A 21,067-nucleotide genomic window follows, 5' to 3' on the forward strand; every position below is an offset into this window, starting at 1 on the left:
TATACACTGCACACTAAAGAAGTCTAATTCCATGGTATTTTTATGCAGTTAGAATGACCTGCTCTTTGATCTAAAACTAAATAAATTAAAACCTACAGCATTTTACTCTAATTGTATACAATTCCATATTTTCTAACATCTCTTTAGGCCAAAATAAATTAATTGAACACTTTATTTGCATGTATATTCCCCAAATAAGCAACAGTGATTTATGTTCATCAATACCATGTTGTCTTCTTACATTTTTCCTGGAGGTAAATGGCAGGTTTCATATGTTGAAAATGGAATACAGTATTGACACCTTTATATGGAACAATTTTCTCAATGTCCAAAACACATTTTTCATTTGTGTATAGAGGGTCCTTAAAAGCATTCCTGTGTAAAACTTGATTGCTGATCTTGGAATATCTTAAATTATCTCATCGTCTCAAGCCACAGTCCCGAGTCCCCATATAGCTCTCTCCTACCCGTGGCTGCTTGATCAAAAAAAGTGTTGTAATCTTGAATATTTATGCCTCTACGTTGTGACACGTCATGTTCAGCCAATGACAATATTTGTTTCCATCGCAAATGAAATCAACAACTGACATCAACAGTATACAAGAAATGTTTTGTATACTGCGATTGGGTATTGAAAGGTTGCATCAAAGTTCATCATCCAACTATGTTTTACTCGCATTAGTCAATATTTTAATGAGCTGCAAAATATTCTCTTCTCATTCAACCACGGCCAAGATGGGAGAGGATAGTACATTTTGGCCATGGTTTGCGGCAATGAAATTATCTTAAACTTGAATCTACACTATGTAATGAGGCTTTTACTTAACTTTCAACTCTTCTGGCCCAGTGGTTGCCCCCCTCCCTCAAATGGGTCATGATTTGAACAAACTTGAATCTATACTACCAAATGATGCTTCCACATAAGTTCAATCTTTTCTGGTCTGGTGGTTCTTGATAAGAAGTTTTTTAAAAGATGCCATTAAATTCTCACTAGTTTGTAATTATCTATCCTAGAAAAGGGTTGTGGTCCTTCATTTGAACAAACCTGAATGCCCTTTACCCTAGGATACTTTGTGGTAAGTTTGGTTGAAATTGGCCCAGTGGTTCTTGAGAAGAAGTCAAAAATGTAAAAAGTTTAGACAGATGGACAGACAGGTGGATGCCGGACAAAACTTGATCAGAAAAGCTCACTTGAGCCTTTGGTTAAAAACTTTTTTTAACCAGAAAATTGACAAAGTAAAACAGTACCCTGCCCAAAGTTTGCTTATATATGTATTTATAATTTTGACCTTGACCTTTGAGCAACTGTCCTCAGAATCCACAGGGATCCCTTTTCACTGTATATATAATAAGTCTGCAAGTGACCCCCAAATCAAGACCTTTTTCTCTAACCATTCTATGCCTATACCTTATATATGAAGTCTTAAGTAAGTTACAAAGCATGTATGTTACTGCATCACAATGGTCCTATTGCTAATATTGATAATACACATGTATTCTGACCAAGTGACACCAAAACTCCAGGTGCGTGTCTTTCTCTTTAAGTAATTCTTCACTGTTTTACTAAACATGGAGTTTGTAAGATAAATATACAGTACTATATATAGTATGTTACATCATATAAATAAGTAATGGTAATCATAATTAAATATATTCCTAAATGTAAACTAAGCTATTTCTGCATGTTACTTAAAGGCAGTTATCTTGCAGTGCATATTTTACATTTTTCACATTTGTTGTGACTGCACCTAATAGAGAAAATATGGTATTTCACTTTAGAGTCTCAATGCACTTTGATATTCTCCTAATTGACCCCCAGTATGTTATGGCAACATCTTTTTCTAATAGGTGGGGCCACAAATTATACTGTATTTTGATATTTCTGAAAAATGTTTTCTTTTTTGGAGGTATATTTGTATCTTTGTTTTATGTACAGTAGCCAAATGGTTTCTTCTAGAAAGCTATTTAACTTCAATGTCACCACTACACTGTCAGATTAAATTGAGCTCTGGCCCAACAAATCCTGTCACTTCTGTTTTAAATACGACAACTTTCATTAATATACACAGGTATGAGATGATTTTAACATTGTGTTATTAAATGCCCTAAATGTACTTTGTTGGCATGTACTGAATTAAATAAAAAACATTTTTAAAGTCACCTTTGCTTCTTAAATGTTAGTTTCTTAGGTAATAAGAATAGTAATTTAATTTTTTCATAAAATCAAAGTCAACCAACACGTGAGATCATTTAACTATCACTAAATTCATGCAAATTGTAAAAACAGAATGTGAAATTTTAAACAGGCTGGGATTTAATTAAATTCAACACATCAATTTTCTGTACAGTAGGGTGAATCTAATCTAAATTTCTAACACATTAATGGTCGAATGATAAACTGAATTCATTATGCGTCTAGAGTATAAATTATGAAAATGCTCTTGTGTACTTCAATGCATTGAGGCAATTAAAGCATTGAAACCTTCAGGTGAATTTGTATGCATGTACTTTTTAAATGGTGTTAGTGAAAGCTGAATGAGAAAAGAATTATATAATCTTAGTGAATAAATCTGTGATGAAAACCAAAGTTTTCAATAAAATGAAAATTCAAAACTTCAAGCTGTTATTAACTCACCATAGCCTGCAATGCCAAAAAAGAAAAGATCCATATTATTACATAGCAAGGTTTGTCTTTTGCAATAATGGTACCTGTGCGTTATTATATAGCAATACTTGTCTCCAGCAATTAAGGTTTCTATTGTGCAAATCATTACTTTAAAAGCTGAACATTTCCAGTGATTAATAATAGTTTTTTGTAGTTTGTGAGTTGTACGTCTAACTGTCAATGACTTGATACAAAGAGAGAGACTAGGATAAGAATATAAAGGAGGTACTGACACAAACAGGTGCTTGTTAGTATTAAATCCTGAAGAGGCTCAAATTATTTCTTTGTTTTAAAAATTCTACAAAGCTTCATTTATCTTTTTTACTATACCCCTTAAAAAAATCTTAAGTAATTTTGATTTAGAAGTATGTAACTTTTGCTTTGGTTGATTTGAAAACTGTATATTTTTTATAAATACTCACCAAAAAAAAAAGGGAATTCATTAGCTTACTGATATATATATATTATATACCATAGGAATCTCCCCTAACAAGGCAGATGACTGAAACTTCTAGAAATGTTTGATATAGCTTAATTTTCTCTTGTCATGTTTGAAGGTAGCCACCAAATACCGGTAGTGGTTCTATACCTCACTGTATCATCTTATTAATTCTCTGTATGACTGACTATTGGTCATTGCATGGTGTCTATATATACATGTATATATGACATCTACAAATCCCTCCAAACTTCAACAGTTTTTATCTCTATTTTATCCCCCCAAACCTAAAATACATGAACTTGATATAGGTAGGATTAAATGTGTATAGAATCACTCCCGATTATTGATTACACTGCTTACTTATTCTTAAGCTGTTAGACGGTCAAAAGAGAGAAGATGCCTACTGGCTATATATATATATATATCTTGTTATGACTGACTGATAGAAAGCTATCCTCATTAAAACATCAAAATTGAAAAAACATAGAAGCCTGTGGCTGCATTGGATTGGTATTTCTCATCAAAACCATTATAGAATCGGTGTTATTGATTGGCCCTTTATTATACCTACACTATCAGATATTTCCATTTTCACATTTCTTTTGCTGTATTTATTACATAAGATCTGCATTGTTATTACTTAGAAACCCTTGAGAAATTGACTCCTTTTTCCTGAGCATGATGAAGATAATGAATCTCTGACATTTAATTTCACTGAGACCTAGAACTGTGACTTACAACTCGTGAATTCTAAATCATATAATGAAGGGTACTGTATTTGACAGTAAATACAAATGTTGAAGGAAAAACAATTTCTGCAGCCCAAATTTTCTCTGAATCATAAAAATAAGAGTATCAAAAATGGAATTTTTTTTTTTATTTATACAAAATTTTAATAAAAAAAAAAGTGAATGGGATTGGACAGCAGGCAAATAGAAATGATTATAATCAAATTCAACAGTAGGGGTACCTCCATATAAACATTAACAGGCTTCGCAAGATGTGACATCTCTCTAGTCTATTAACATTTCTCAAATCAAATACAAGTACATTCAATTTACAATTTTTTTTTTTTGTTTTTTTTTTGTTTTTTTTTTGTTTTTTACCATTAAGATAATGATGATAACAAATATTAAATGCATATTCCTCCAAACTACTTATTACTATCAACTAAAGAACCTATGCACTGAGTTGCAATTTGATTTAACATGAACCTTTAAATCTGCAAGCAAATTGAATAAAGAACAGAAAAGAAATTTATAAGCATGGCAACTAGCAGTCAAATTTCATTGGAGCACATTGCATGCAATATTCTATAAAGGATGACTGCACTTAAGGACATGCGGAATTTGCGACAAAATAAACTTTCAAAACAAGCATTTTTCTTTTCATTGCAAGAATGGTCAACATCCAATCTACAACTTTATGTAATTACGTTGAATAAAAGTGTGTATTTACGAAGTTCGAATCTGTTTTCAAAGGCACGGGTCATCACAATTTCTTGAATCTCCGTTTGATAATGAGGACGCCCACTTTTTTACTGACTTTATACATAGTCAGCGCATGTTTGTCTATTGTTCTACGTTTAACAGTAGTTGTATATTTGCATAAATAATAATGTATCAAAAGGAGATTAATAGACAAACATGCGCTCATGGTTAAAAATAGAAAAAACTGCTTCTTCTTACATTCGCTCTCTGTGTTGTAACCAAGGATTGTGACATGTTGAATATTATAATTCACCACGTGATTTCTTATCTCAGGTAACTTTGTGAATACTAAATTCCGTCACGTGACTGGTAAGGTAGCATGTTTTGTGCTAACTAGGACATGTGTTCGAACACGTTAAGTCATCTGGCATTGATATAAAATCTGCTTTAATTACATTGACGTGCTCATATTGTTAATTTCGTTTGAAATTTTTGTCAGAATGTATTTGTGCCGTACAGAATGGAGAGTGAGATTGGAAAGAGTGATCACGTTCACTTTTGCAAACATGTCATTGTTATTTATCAAGTCTAATTTTAGAGCCATTCTTACAATGTTAGCTCCACCTCTCATGCATATCTAATGTTCAATCAAGGGCAGGTAAGTGTAAATTCACTACATTTGGAAAGCAGTAAGGACAAAAAACATTGAATCATTTTATTGTATCACAGTCTTAAGTCATTTTAAGATTTAAATTTGGATCCAAATTGACAGGATTCTTTCATAAACATACAAAAGTGAGATAAGGTTTAGATATAAAAGCAACATAAGCAACTGAAAAAGACCCAAAAACAGGCGTTAAGTGCAGTCATCCTTTATATAAGAATGACCACAAAATAATTGAATGCTATTGTGTTATAAATGTTTCCCAGTCATGCAAAGGTTCACTGCAACAAAAGTAAACAAGAGGCCCATGGGCCACAATGCTCACCTGAGTCAATATGGCCCTGCTGTTCTTCGTCAGCAGATTTCTTCTCCTATATTTCTCCAATATATTCATATATAAAGCTTTGATCGCCTGTTCTAGGCATACCCTACCCCAAGGTGCCATGTTTTGAATGAAATTGAATATAAACCTTCTGAGGATGCTTCTATCTTCATATAACTAATCATGATTTTGCTGTTCTTTAAAACAGAATTTTAAATATGTCTAACACCCTACCCTGGGGGGGGGGGGGGGGTCATGATTTGAACAAACTTGATTGTACACTACTTGAAGATGATTCCATATCAATATGACTGATCATGGCTTTGTTGTTCTTGAGATTGAAGAAGATTTTTAAAGATATTTCCTGTATATGTTCTATTGTAAAACTTTGATCCCCCATTATGGCCCCACCCTACCACTGGAGGATGCCTTAAACTAGCTTGAATCTACAATATTTGGGGAAGATTCCATATCAATATGACTAATTGTGGCTTTGTTGTTCTTGAGAAGAAGATTTTTAAAGATTTTCCCTATATATTCCTATGTTAAACTTTGATCCCCCATTGTGGCCCCACCCTTCTCCCGGGGGTCATGATTTGAACAAATTTGAAGCTACACTACTTGAAGATGATTCCATATCAATATGACTAATTGTGGCTTTTTTTGTTCTTGAGAAGAAGATTTTTAAAGATTTTCCCTATATATTTCTATGTAAAACTTTGATCCCCCATTGTGGCCCCACCCTACCCCTGGGGGTCATGATTTGAACAAACTTGAATCTACACTACTTGAGGATGATTCCATATCAATATGGCTAATTGTGACTCTGTTGTTCTTGAGAAGAAGATTTTTTTTCTATATATTCCTATACAAAACTTTGATCCCTCATTGTGGCCCCACCCTACCCCCGGGGGTCATGATTTGAACAAACTTGAATCTACACTACCTGAGGATGATTCCATATCAATATGACTAATTGTGGCTCTGTTGTTCTTGAGAAGAAGATTTTTTAAGATTTTCCCTATATATTCCTATGTAAAACTTTGATCCCCATTGTGGCCCCACCCTACCCCCGGGGGTCATGATTTGAACAAACTTGAATCTACACTACTTGAGGATGATTCCATATCAATATGACTAATTGTGACTCTGTTGTTCTTGAGAAGAAGATTTTTTTTCTATATATTCCTATACAAATCTTTGATCCCTCATTGTGGCCCCACCCTACCCCTGGGGGTCATGATTTGAACAAACTTGAATCTACACTACCTGAGGATGATTCCATATCAATATGACTAATTGTGGCTTTGTTGTTCTTGGGAAGAAGATTTTTAAAGAATTTTCCTATATATTCCTATGTAAAAATTTGATCCCCCATTGTAGCCCCACCCTACCCCCAGGGGTCATGATTTGAACAAATTTGAATCTACACTACCTGAGGATGATTCCATATCAATATGACTAATTGTGGCTTTGTTGTCTTGAGAAGAAGATTTTTAAAGATTTTCCCTATATATTCCTATGTAAAACTTTGATCCCCCATTGTGGCCCCACCCTTCTCCCGGGGGTCATGATTTGAACAAACTTAAATCTACACTACCTGAGGATGATTCCATATCAATATGACTAATTGTGGCTTTATTGTTCTTGAGAAGAAGATTATTAAAGATTTTCCCTATATATTCCTATGTGTAACTTTGATCCCCCATTGTGGCCCCACCCTACCCCTGGGGGTCATGATTTGAACAAACTTGAATCTACACTATGTAATGAAGGTTTCACATATGTATAAACTTTTCTGGCTCAATGGTTCTTGAGAAGAAGATTTTTAAAAGATGACACCAAATTTTCACCAATTCTTAATTATCTCCCCTTGGAAGAGGGCGTGGCCTTTCATTTGAACAAACTTGAATCCCCTTCACCCAAGGATGCTTTGTGGCAAGTTTGGTTGAAATTGGCCCAGTGGTTCTGGAGAAGAAGTCGAAAATGTGAAAAGTTTACAGACGGACGGACAGACGGACAGACAGACGGACTACAGACAAAATGTGATCAGAAAAGCTCACTTGAGCTTTCAGCTCAGGTGAGCTAACAAAAGTAAATCGCAATTTTTGTATCAAAGATTATGCAGAGTGGGTATCTTGAGTACCACTGTATCAAATACGGAGTCTGATTACAATGGAGTAATGGGGCAATTCCTGTCATCAGGAGATCTGTGAGACATTGTTTAGTACATAAAAATGGCACAAAGAGTCTAACAAACATTGAAAATAAAAAAAAAGAAAGAAAATATTGTACATCATCAGATGGTGTAGAGAAATTGCTAATTATACTGATCTTTAATTTCTGTATATGTGTTGCCTTATTCTGCTTAAAAGTACATTTTTTTAAAAATAAAAATTGCATTTCAAATGAAAGTTTTAGGTGCAAAATATTTAAATACAGTACTTTGTAGAGTGCATTCTAGAGAATTAGGAAAGATAGATGGGGGATAGTATCTGGACACATTTTGTTAGAGTTGATTGGGGTTAAATATAGAATTGTCGTGGCCCAAACCTCGTACACAGCGACTTATACCACACCTGTCTACAAAGCTACTACGGGATCTTGATCTCCTAGCTGAAATAAAGACGCACATCAATGGCAAACTCAATACAGTAGAAAATTATCCGCACAGAAACTAGATTGGTGGAAACTATCAAGCGCACAGTACAACAGATGTGAATTATAAACTACTGTTCAGATTTTTATCCCGGAAACAATGTACAAAAATAAAATATCAGATACACTAGTCTTTACCTACCGAACCGAATCTGTGCATCATAAGGTATGCCTCAGCGGTTGGATTCATTCCTAGATGCTCCAACTTCCAACCAATCAGCTGTCAAAAATAATTCCACTATTTAAACTCTCTTAGAATATGACAAGTTCTCAACAGTTAAATTAATGCCAAAAATTGAGCTTGTTCTAGGACTTAAAGAGAACCTCTAACATAATGATATTCTTTTACCCCGATTATATAGTGCTGTTTTTAGTTTGTGTGTTTGTCCGTTATTTAGACGGAGTTTATAAGTTGAGGATATTTTGATTTTTTTTCCTTCTATACTGTGCTGTTTTTGTTTTGTCTTTGTTTGTGTGTTTGTCTGATATATAGACAGACTTTGTAAGTTAATGATATTTTGATTTTTCCATTCTATACTGTGCTGTTTTGTCTTTGTCTGTGTGTTTGTCCATTATTTAGACAGACTTTGTAAGTTAATGATATTTTGATTTTTCCCTTCTATACTTGCTGTTTTGTCTTTGTGTGTTTGTTACTTAGATAGTTTTGTAAGTTAAGGATATTTTGATTTTTCCCTTCTATACTGTGTTGTTTTGTCTTTGTGTGTGTGTTTGTTACTTAGATAGTTTTGTAAGTTAAGGATATTTTAATTTTTCCCTTCTATACTGCGCTGTTTTGTCTTTGTGTCTGTGTGTTTGTTATTTAGATAGTTTTGTAAGTTAAGGATGTTTGATTTTTTCCTTCTATATACTGTGTTGTTTTGTCTATGTCTGTGTGTTTGTCTGACCTTATCCTTGAGCCCCTCCATGATTCCAGCAGTTGTTCCAGTGCAGTGGATCAGGACGACTCCTAATACACGTGCAGGCTGGGCCATCTACAAAAACAACAAGAAGCTATTTATATATCAGGCTATTACGGTCTACAAAATTAGTGCCAATAAGTACCTTGGACACTAAGAAAATTTAGAATATGGGAGAGGTGGTTTTTTTTTTTTTTAGATCTACAGCTGTACCACAATTTTTAATTTCAAAAACTCTGTACCTAAAACATGAAATTTTTTGACATGAAAGAAAAACATAAGTAATCAGAGATTACAGAGCAGTCCTCAACGAATGTTGTCTTTAAGTAAGGCAAAGTCCCACACTAAACTAATAATCTAGGAGTGTGCATCCCTAGATGCAACATTTATGCAATTTTGGTCTGATAGGGCTTGCAGTTACTTGGGAATAGACTTATCTGAAAACTTAAAACTAGTCACTCATCCAGAAAATGTAAGTCAAATCCAGCATCCGAAGCAAGTTTTGAGATTGTTTGTCCCTTGATGCATCATCCATGCAAGTTTGGTTCAGATAGGCCTTATAGTTACTTGGAAATGAGATCTGCTCCAAAAACTTTAACCTGGTTACTCATCCAGAAAATGTAGGTCAGATCCAGCATCCGAAGCAAGTCTAGTAGTGTACATCCTTAGATGTATCATCCATGTAAGTTTGGTCAATATAAGGTTTATAGATACTTGGAAATGACATTTGCTCCAAAAACTTTAGCCTGGTCACTCATCCATAAAATATAGGTCAGATTCAGCATCCTAAGCAAGTCCAGTAGTGTGCATCCTTAGATGTATCATCCATGCAAGTTTGGTCAATATAGGGCTTATAGTTACTTGGAAATGAGATCTGCTCCAAAAACCTTAACCTGGTCACTCATCCAGAAAATATAGGTCAGATCCAGCATCCGAAGCAAGTCCAGTAGTGTGCATCCTTAGATGTATCATCCATGCAAGTTTGGTCAATATAGGGCTTATAGTTACTTGGAAATGAGACCTGCTCCAAAAACCTTAACCTGGTCACTCATCCGGAAAATATAGGTCAGATCCAGCATCCGAAGCAAGTCCAGTAGTGTGCATCCTTAGATGTATCATCCATGCAAGTTTGGTCAATATAGGGCTTATAGTTACTTGGAAATAAGACCTGCTCCAAAAACTTTAACCTGCTCCAAAAACATTAACCTGGTCATTCTTTAGCTGAAATTGCAGCATCTGAAACCTTGACCGGTACAATAAAACACACTAGAAGCATCCTCCATGCATCTTTGACTAATATAGGCCATAGAAGTACCTGAAAAGAAAACTGCTCCAAAAACCTTAACCTGGGACGCCGACGCTGAGGGTATTACATAAGCTCTCCCAACTTCGTTGAGGTGAGCTAAAAGAACATCTTTATGCAAACATATATTTGAACACAGCAGTGAAAATAGAAGTTAGGTCTTACATTGGTTGTATCTGATTTACAGGGCCTTGAGGAGACAGTCCATTTTAAATAACGGAATTAATCTTTCTGCTTTCTTGTCTTGCTAATCAACTTTCAATAACTTATCCCAAAACTAAGATAACTGTCATGGTAAAGAAGTTGCTTTATCAAGTAAACCCAGCATAAGCTAGTCTGCATTATCTGGTAGAGACAGTGAAATAATGACTCAGCCATTGACAATACGATCATTGAGAATTATCATAGAGTGTCAACATTTGTGGGTGTGGGTGGGGGGGGGGGGGGGGGGGGAGATGTATAGGAAGACTAAATCTCAAGTGTTTTTTTTTTTTTTTATTTTCTCCTTCATCAGTTTCCTGTGATGATTTAGCCACTCTCTTGTTTCTCTGTGGTAAGTAGCATTTCAGTTAAACTTGTTTGAGACCTCTGTTTGATCATATTCTACCAATCATGCACTATAAATAATCTGTGAATTAAAGTGAACATTTATTAGTAACTGGAAAGTTGAATAGGCCTTGGGGGTCTATTTCATTGGGGATTCAGTCAAAACTACTTATAATTTTATTACATTTTACAAACATTATGGTGATTAATTATTGGTCAAAGGCACTTCCCAATATCCAGAGTCTAACAATTGACTGTTGTAGCTAGAGTTTACTCCAGTGGGAATACATAATGAAATTTACATAATTTTACTCCATCATCTCCTAACTGAACCTACTATGTTTACTATTCTAAAATACAGTAGGACTTAAGCATATTACATAAATACAGGAATATATCAAGTGAGTTGACAGTTACAATTCAAGTTCCTACTCTGATTACTCAACCCCTTATATATTTTTGTCAATTCTGCGGTAGTTTGACTGTATTATAAAACTGCTCACTGAATAGCACACAAATTTTTAATAGCTTTATCTGAGTCACAAAGAGTAACTGTAACTAGGAGACAAGGCAAATCGTTCTTCATTAAGTAATTAATTCAATGGCCTTTCTGACAATCACAACCTGACACTCAATATCGCTGTTAATTAATTACCACTGAAATACAGGAAAAATCAATGTGAAAAGATAGGGAATTAAGTTCTGCAGCTCTGATGTAATCACTGCTAATGGTTGTCACTTAGCAGAGATATTATCCAGAGATTATTACATATAAATCATCATTTGATAAAGAGCCTGCAACAATGAACTCTCAGAAAAGTGGCTTTTTAACCTAGGTCAGCTAAATCATATTTTATGCTAGCAATATAAAGCAAGTATGCACAACCTTTGATTTTAACACTCTGTAAATTGTTTATTTGTACAGTTGGAGACCAGTATAAAGAGGAAATCTGACACTTGAGGAGCAAAGTTGAAGGGGAATTTGACCATATTTATCTGGATAGAGGAGCAGTGTTGGAGGAGAGTTTAGCAATGTTTATCTGACTTGAGGAGTGTTTGATGTTTTAGCAATGTTTATCTGACTTGAGGAGTGTTTGATGTTTTAGCAATGTTTACCTGACTTGAGGAGTGTTTGATGTTTTAGCAATGTTTATCAGACTTGAGGAGTGTTTGATGTTTTAGCAATGTTTATCAGACTTGAGGAGTGTTTGATATTTTAACAATGTTTATCTGGCTTGAGGAGTGTTTGATGTTTTAGCAATGTTTATCAGACTTGAGGAGTGTTTGATGTTTTAGCAATGTTTATCTGTCCTGAGGAGTGTTTAACAGTTTAGCAATATATATCTGGCTTTCTCTCCATCTTTAAAATGTCTGCCATTCCTCATCTCTATAATTTCTCATGAGTGACTCCTCCCCCTCTTACCCTGCTACATGTTAGCATATGATGTGAGTACATTTATGAAACAAATGTGTTTTTATTCTTTTATTTCAGTTATATACTGAATATACTGAATTCAGTATTTAAAACTTGTTTGGAATGTCAACCCTGCTGAAATGTTATATACAATGGGCCAGTGGGCTGATGGGAAGTCCTATACTGCTTATGGATGCCCACTAAGTTAACACCAAGAGTTGTTCACTGCCATCAAAGGATACAAATTCTAAAGTCAATGCTTCAGATGTCAGACATTTTCACTATCAATAATTTCACACTGGTACTTGTCAAATGCCATCAGATGTTAATGTTTCTTTATTGATTGTACAACACTGCTGTTGTAAACTTATTGCAATATTTTGTGGCTTCTCCCCTTTGTATTTAAAGCTACAAGATTTTTATTGCTTTTCAATTACATGCAGACAAATTAGTTACTGGGGGGAAGTATCAGATTTCCAACTGTATAAACATAAATAAAGGAACATAAAAAGAACGTACAGCAAACCTGGCCAGTATGTTAGCCCCTGCTCCCTCTCCGACTCCCACTACCTGCTTAATGCTGTAAAACATCGAAGATTCACACAGTATTAATTAAAATATAAACAACCAACAATCAACATTTTACAATATACACCATCAATGAGTACAGTGTGATTTCAGATGATGATATAAAATAAATTACAGCTACATGAATAAAATGCTTCAGTCTGAATATCTCAGGTTTGCACCCATAAATTTATATTAATCAGTGTTTATAATATACTCTCTCAGAACTAGGTGCATACGTACTCGAGTTGGTCCAAAATACAGACAAGATCTTCTCCTAAACTCTGCATACTAGGGAAGTTATAGCTGGAATAAAAATGTTAAGGGGAGTTAATCTCTGGAAAAAAAATCACTAAGGGAGATAATCCCTGTATATCAGAGTCGATTACAAAAATCAGGGAGAGTTAATCATTGGAGGAGGGAGAGCTTAAGATTGTATGAACTGCTTTAATTATCACTGAACAAAAATGGAGGGAAGGTCATTATAAACAATCAGGGGGAAAATTGCTTTAAATCAATTGCACATCATGAATACTATCAAACACCCCTCCTAGTATATACCTAAGGGAGGGGGCATAATAGGATATTTTCATGCAAGCTTTAATTTTCTTACAGTTCAGTTAATTTCAAACATTTTCAAACATTTAAACATACAATGTTCCTCACTGTTTAATACTCTTGAAGCTTGCTTCATTTTTACAATTGTTCTTCACTTGGAACAGAACTTTGTGTAAATAGGGGGTCATGATTTTAACAATTTAAAATCTACACTACCCCAGGATGTTTCCGTATAAGTTTCAGCTTTACTGGCCAAGAGGTTCTTGAGGAGAAAATTTTTAAAGATTTTTCCTATATATTTCAATGTAAAACTTGAATTCCCTATTGTGGCCCCGCCCTACCCCCAAGGGTCAAGATTTGAATAGTTTAGAATTTACGCTGCCCCAGGATGCTTCTACAAAAGTCTTAGCTTTTCTGACCAAGTGGTTCTTGAGAAGAAGAAGATATTTCAATATAAAAATTGGATTCCCTATTGTGGCTGCACCTTGCCTCCAGGGGTCATGATTTTTACAATTTAGAATCTACACTACCCAAGGATGCTTCCACATAAGTTTCAGCTTTTCTGGCCCAATGGTTCTTGAGAAAAAGATTTATAAAGATTTCTTCTATATATTTCAATGTAAAACTTGGATTCCCTATTGTGGCCCCGCCCTTCCCCCGGGGGGTCATGATTTTAACAATTTAGAATCTGCACTATCCCAGCATGCTTCCACATAAGTTTCAGCTTTTCTGGCCATGTGGTTCTTAAGAAGAAGATTTTTAAAGATTTTTTCTTAGTATTTCAATGTAAAACTTGGTTTTACTATTGTGGCCCCGCCCTTCCCCTGGGGGTCATGATTTTAACAACTTAGAATCTACACTACCCAAGGAAGCTTCCACATAAGTTTCAGCTTTTCTGGCCCAATGGTCCTTGAGAAGAAGATTTTTAAAGATTTTTTCTATGTATTTCAATGTAAAACATGGATTCCCTTTTGTTGCCCCACCCTTCCCCCAGGGGTCATGATTTTAACAATCTAGAATCTACACTACCCCAGGATGTTTCCACATAAGTTTCAGCTTTTCTGGCCTAGTGGTTCTTGAGAAGAAGATTTTAAAAGATTTTTTCTTAGCATTTCAATGTAAAACTTGGATTCCCTATTGTTGCCCCACCCTTCCCCCGAGGGGTCATGATTTTAACAATTTAGAATCTACACTACCCCAGAATGCATCCACATAAGTTTCAGCTTTTCTGGCCCAGTGGTTCTTGAGAAGAAGATTTTTTAATGACCCCACCCTATTTTTGTCTTTTCTTGATTATCTCCCCTTGTAAGGGGGTTTGGCCCTTTATTTTAACAATTTAAACTCCCCTTCACTCAAGGATGCTTGGTACCAAATTTGGATAAAATTGGCCCAGTGGTTCTTGAGAAGAAGTTGAAAATGTGAAAAGTTTACAGACGGACAGACAGACAGAAGGACGGACGGACGACGGACAACGGGTGATCAGAAAAGCTCACTTGAGCTTTCAGCTCAGGTGAGCTAAAAAAATATTTTTAATCAAAATTATTGCATCACAATGGTCACATATAATTTTGACTGGTGACTTTAACCTGTGACACAATGCTTTCATAATCCTCTAATTCCAGTCTGAAAATTATACAACAGTATATAATATGAAGACTGTATGATACATATTGTCTATTATTGCTTCACAATGATCATATCAGTAATCTTGAACTTCGACCTTGATTTTTGTTCTAAGTGAACACAAAACTGAGGGTGTTTACCCCTAACCACCCTCTCACTGTAAAATTTTATGAAGTCTGAAGACAGAAAGGTACTCAAGTTTATGGATGGACAGACAGACATTCAATATGATGAACACTGTGATTACATATATATTATTATAACAGTAACTTGATCCGAGGAGCCGTATCACGTCGAGTTGACAGGCGCAGATCATCAGATCAAACAAGACGCGAAGCGTCGAGTTTGATCTGATGATCCGTGCCTGTCAACGAGACGTGATACGGCTCTTCGGATCAAGTTACTGTTATAATGATAAATTTATTATATACCCCTTTACAACTAGCAAAGTATAATAAAAGGAAAACTTTTTTGGATCAATTACATAACTTTTATCCATTAAACAAACCATTTTGTCAAGGAACTTTTTGATGCGCAAGAATAAAAACGTCATTTATCTGTGTACTACGTCATCAGTTTCAGAGAGGGGTGATATGGATTCAGAAAACCACAGTGTGGTGATCTGGAAAGTCGGATCACACTCTGTAAAATTAACAGTAACAAAAACAAGGAAATTGATGGGTATATAATAAAATAGGGCACCTGTATCTTGATATAAGGCCTTTATAAAAAAAAAATCTTAATATAAGCAAGCCTCTAAGTGGCATCTAAAATTTAGGTGCCATCTTGTGCCTTATCAAACAAATTTAGTCGCCAATGCAAATTTTTAGTCATCAGGCAATTTTGTTTTAAGGCGCCAATTTTAAAATTTAAAAGTAATCAATATAGGGACCCACGACGTGACTAAGAAAACATGGCATGTCCACTGCTAAAAAATAATTTCATCTTCTTTTAAATTTCTTTTCGCTTTTTCAGAAAAATTGTTAAAAATGTTAAAATTTCCAGAATCTGATGATCGCCAAGTCAGTTTACAATGGTCGCCAAGTTGGCAACTTATGGAAATTTTTTAGGGCCCTAAACAAAAATTTTAGGCGCCATGGCAACTAAATTAGTTGCCAATTAGAGCCCTGATAAGAAATACTTCAACTTATTAATTCATTAGCTCTGCTCATAAATGTTTTGTAAATAAGATAAAAATTCAGTATTACTGAGGTTGTTATAGGACAATGATTTTTTTTTCAGGACGCACTGCTTATTGATGTTAATTTCATGCTCACAATTTTTAACAATAATCTTGCTAGGTAATTGAATTTCCTTTGTTCAAAATTACAAAGATGGTAAATACTCACTACATAATTCATCTTGACACACTTATACAATTGATATTCACCCAAGCTACACATGCACATTTAATAAAAAGATTTTTTTCTTTTAAAGCATGAACAGTTGAAATTGAATTAATTGTGTCATTTAAAAAAAGGTCTATGGAGAACTGTCATCTTTCTGGGAACAATGGAATATCTATTATCTAACAAATAAAATTCTTCAATATATAACCACTGCTCTTTAAGATTTCAGCCATTTCATTTTGTAGATTGATTTTTAACTTCAGATAAAAAGGCTTGAGAACTCATGCCCTGATTTTCTTCATTTATGAACACAAGTTCTGAATAATTCTTTGGCTGCCTGACAATAAAAATCTCAGCATCGTTAATGTGTGTAGTATGATATCCATGATCATCAGGCATCTCTCTCTCTCTCTCTCTCTATATATATATATATTAGATATATATATATTAGACATCACCACAGGAGACCAGACTGAATGGACGTGCCTCGTGGTTGTCCGAATTCATTTCAAATTCATTAGCTATCAACATCAAAATTTAAATTGTAAAACTGTAAATATATAGAGTTAAGTAGCGTAATTGTAGTGCTAGATGTTTTGTTTTCATCTGTTCTGTTTTTATGAGTTTTTAACCTCTTCTATGTCTTTAGGGTCAGGGCATCCCGAAAATTTGACGTTTGTTTGTGTCGTTGATCATTTTTAGTGCTTTATCATGTTTATATATAATTATATTAAAATAAAACAAACAGCTAAAACTATTTTGCTACTATTATGCTTACTTTAGTTCTGGAGCCAATATCAGACACTTTATTGGGAGATTTATATTATGAAAAGAATAACAAGTTGCAGAAACCAAGGGAAAAGTTCGGATAAAAATTCTGTCTAGGTGTCTGTATAACTTCTGAATAAATTTTCCCTTAAGGCATGGCAAGAATAGAATAGCATTCTCATTAGAATGTCATCGTTGTCATTTGAATTACAGATTCCCTCAATTATACTGTGGAAATAAAGTTGTCCTTTTTTAAGCTGTAAAGTATGGGAATCTGTAGGAATATCTAGCTATTGCTCAAATTAACTAAGTCTGAATGGCAAAACATTTCCTGTTTTTAAGCAGGATAGCTAAGGTACAGATTTAGCTTCATCAACAGCCTTCTAAACTATACTTAAAAGTTATTGCTTTCAGATTTTTAATTTTTATATAACCTTGTTCATATTTTGGAAAAGTTCTAGTCCCGAAGATTTTCATTAACAAGGGACCACTGCTTCAGTTGATGGCTGCATCAATTAGTGTGTTTATCCGTGTTCCTGCTATAAGCTTTTTGAAGCTAACTACATCAGTTCAGTGTTACTGCTATAAGCTAGCTGTATCAGTTTGTGTGTGTTTATCATTATTACTGCTATAAGCTATAAGCTAACTACATCAGTTTGTGTGTGTTTATCAGTATTACTGCTATAAGCTATAAGCTAACTACATCAGTTTGTGTGTGTTTATCAGCATTACTGCTATAAGCTATAAGCTAACTACATCAGTTTGTGTGTGTTTATCAGTATTACTGCTATAAGCTATGAAGCTAACTGCATCAGTTTGTGTGTGTTTACCAGTGTTCCTGCTATAAGCTATGAAGCTAACTACATCAGTTTGTGTGTGTTTATCAGTATTACTGCTATAAGCTATGAAGCTAACTACATCAGTTTGTGTGTGTTTATCAGTATTACTGCTATAAGCTAACTACATCAGTTTGTGTGTGTTTATCAGTATTACTGCTATAAGCTATAAGCTAACTACATCAGTTTGTGTGTGTTTATCAATGATCCTGCTATAAGCTATGAAGCTAACTGCATCAGTTTGTGTGTGTTTATCAGTATTACTGCTATAAGCTATGAAGCTAACTACATCAGTTTGTGTGTGTTTATCAGTGTTCCTGCTATAAGCTATGAAGCTAACTACATCAGTTTGTGTGTGTTTATCAGTATTACTGCTATAAGCTATGAAGCTAACTACATCAGTTTGTGTGTGTTTATCAGTGTTCCTGCTATAAGCTATGAAGCTAACTACATCAGTTTGTGTGTGTTTATCAGTATTACTGCTATAAGCTATAAGCTAACTACATCAGTTTGTGTGTGTTTACCAGTGTTCCTGCTATAAGCTATGAAGCTAACTACATCAGTTTGTGTGTGTTTATCAGTATTACTGCTATAAGCTAACTACATCAGTTTGTGTGTGTTTATCAGTATTACTGCTATAAGCTATGAAGCTAACTACATCAGTTTGTAATTATTTATCAGTATTACTGCTATAACTATGACGCAGACTGCATCAGATTGTGTGCGTTTATCAGTGTTACTACAATCTATGAAGCTCATTTACCATGTTTATTACTTTGAATTTTTTTCTCTCCATGGGATACAAACTTTTACCATTTGGTGTCTCAGTTTGACATTTTGCTAGATATATGATTTTTTTCTGTTATCCCTAAAGTCCTGTTGAACCATTTCTGGCCACTGCAGACACAGTTTGTATCTTACATATATATGGAAATCAATCATGCATTTTTGACAGGACAACAACTATATATATATACAAAACGTCCATTACATTTACTGACAGAAATACAGAGAGATGCATATTTTACGTGTTAAGCAGAAACACAAGGTCATATGAACAAACAAGTTACAAAATGGACAAACAATATTAGTTCCTAATGTTTAATCTCTAACATGAATATATCTGATTCATTTAATTTCATTCTGATTGCCAGCACATACAGAGCCAGCACATACAGTCCTGGCACAGTTCTCTGTAGGAAAATGCTGTCTAGTTTTTCATTCTTAACATTCCTTTATAAAATTCTGATTTTGGAATCTTAACTGTTTCCAAATTTTCACCATTTTGTACCATTCATAGTCATAATCTTATGCTACTAAGTTTACTTTTTACTGATATAAACATGAGAGATGACTACAAGACTACAAGTAAAATTCAAGAGGCCCCAACCCAGATCTAACTGCTGATGGAATGTGCGATGTTTATTAGTGAACCTGAGCTTCACTGAAATTCCACATTACTTCACACAACATGAATACAAAAAACATGAATGATAATTCATACGAACATACAAAATTTACTACTTGAACAGTAGTGTAACTATGGCATTGACACAAGATAGAAAGATACAGACATAATTATCATTAACTACATTCCAAGATGCTCTCATCAGATGCAACATTCAAAACAACAGTCAGGGGTGGATGTCTATAAATAAACCTAATGAATGTCAGAGACCGGGTTACTGTTAAACAGTTGTGACATCACAAACAGCTGATTGATGACATAACAAACAAATATTACTGTACATCATGAAAAATGATGCCTAATTTTCTCTTTAACTTGAACAATCTTGATTGATTCAAGACAACTATATGAATAAATGACAACTACATAAGAACATGCCCTTAACAATGTGATCCACCCCTGGTGTGACAATATTGATTAGGACAAGCATACTGACAATATTCCCCTCACTTGTGAGTATTACCAAAGTGAGATCCCAGAACCACGTTTTGGAGGATGCCTATTGTCAAAATAAAGAAGACAAGTCAGATACAGTGCCTAAAAACATCAACATGGAGTTTCTAATTTGTCATCTCATCATATAATTATACTGCCCAAAAAAAATTAAGATATGGACTTTTTATTCATAAGACAAGTATTACTAACAAAAAAAAAATCAATTTTTAGATCATGGTTTTGTAGCTTTTTGTTGAAAGATGTGTCTACAGAAACAATTCAATGAAGTAATGCAATGTGCTGAAACCAAAAAAAAAAAAAGGGATGATTCCTGTGTCGTGTCTCTAGAGCAGGTTTATTCTTGCTGTCACCCCTAATCCCTAGATTACAATATCACAGATATCAATAGAAGAGCCTGATGTAGAGCATTTCAACAAATGGCACCATGCAGGCAATCCAATGTGTAAAAAAAAAAAATCAATTTCCTTCTACAGACTTTTAAAAGAAAAAAATGCTTGGCTTTTGGTGAACTCAAAACCAAAACAAACAGTAGATCTTTGTACCTAGCACCTGGTCTTCAAGGTCAGAACTGTATAAATGCAAGCACCATTTCTTAAAACTTAATATTCTAGATAAGGGATCTATTTGGGACATATGGAAAAAACTTTACAACTGATTCTCCATTTTTCTACAATGAACATGATAAAGACAATCATTAAATGATATTGTTTGCAGGAAATATTAGATGAAAGAATTTCCGACATCCCAGATTGATGATGGTTGAATTGATAAACATGATGTAAAAAAGTGTATGGTATAAATTTCTGAATCAATATTGAATGATGTATCGAGTAATAATGAGACTTGGGAAGAACATCAGCCTCGAATCTGAATGTTGTAGCATCCTTGTCCTTCACCACATTCAGTATAGGAATGTATGCTACATAGATGCAAGGCAACCTCTAATAAAGATACTGACTTATCTAAATTAACACCTTTCTATCTTTGACTTGAAATTTAACAGACTGTGATAAATTTCTTTTAAGCAAGCATGTGCTTGTTATGCTCAGCTAAAGAATTTGTCATTAATGACCTAGATCAT

At 34.3% G+C, this 21,067-nt stretch overlaps 1 protein-coding gene across 3 annotated transcripts in view; it reads right to left on the minus strand.

The window, feature by feature from the left end:
* The window catches only part of LOC133194315 (uncharacterized protein ZK1073.1-like), a 42,092-nt gene that overhangs the window by 10,867 nt on the left and 10,158 nt on the right, over positions 1 to 21,067 (minus strand). For all 3 annotated transcript variants that reach the window (XM_061330303.1, XM_061330298.1, XM_061330309.1), the window contains exons 5-8: positions 13,172 to 13,234; positions 12,881 to 12,941; positions 9,087 to 9,173; positions 8,324 to 8,401 (exon numbers count right to left, since the gene is read on the minus strand). In XM_061330303.1, the coding sequence (XP_061186287.1) occupies positions 8,324 to 8,401; positions 9,087 to 9,173; positions 12,881 to 12,941; positions 13,172 to 13,234 (289 nt within the window). The remainder of the gene's footprint in view (positions 1 to 8,323; positions 8,402 to 9,086; positions 9,174 to 12,880; positions 12,942 to 13,171; positions 13,235 to 21,067) is intronic.

This window comes from Saccostrea echinata, unplaced genomic scaffold (genome assembly GCF_033153115.1).
Source record: "Saccostrea echinata isolate AGI-Se365-2 ecotype Australia unplaced genomic scaffold, CSIRO_AGI_Sech_v1 ptg000001l, whole genome shotgun sequence".
NCBI classification, from domain to species: Eukaryota; Metazoa; Mollusca; class Bivalvia; order Ostreida; family Ostreidae; genus Saccostrea; species Saccostrea echinata.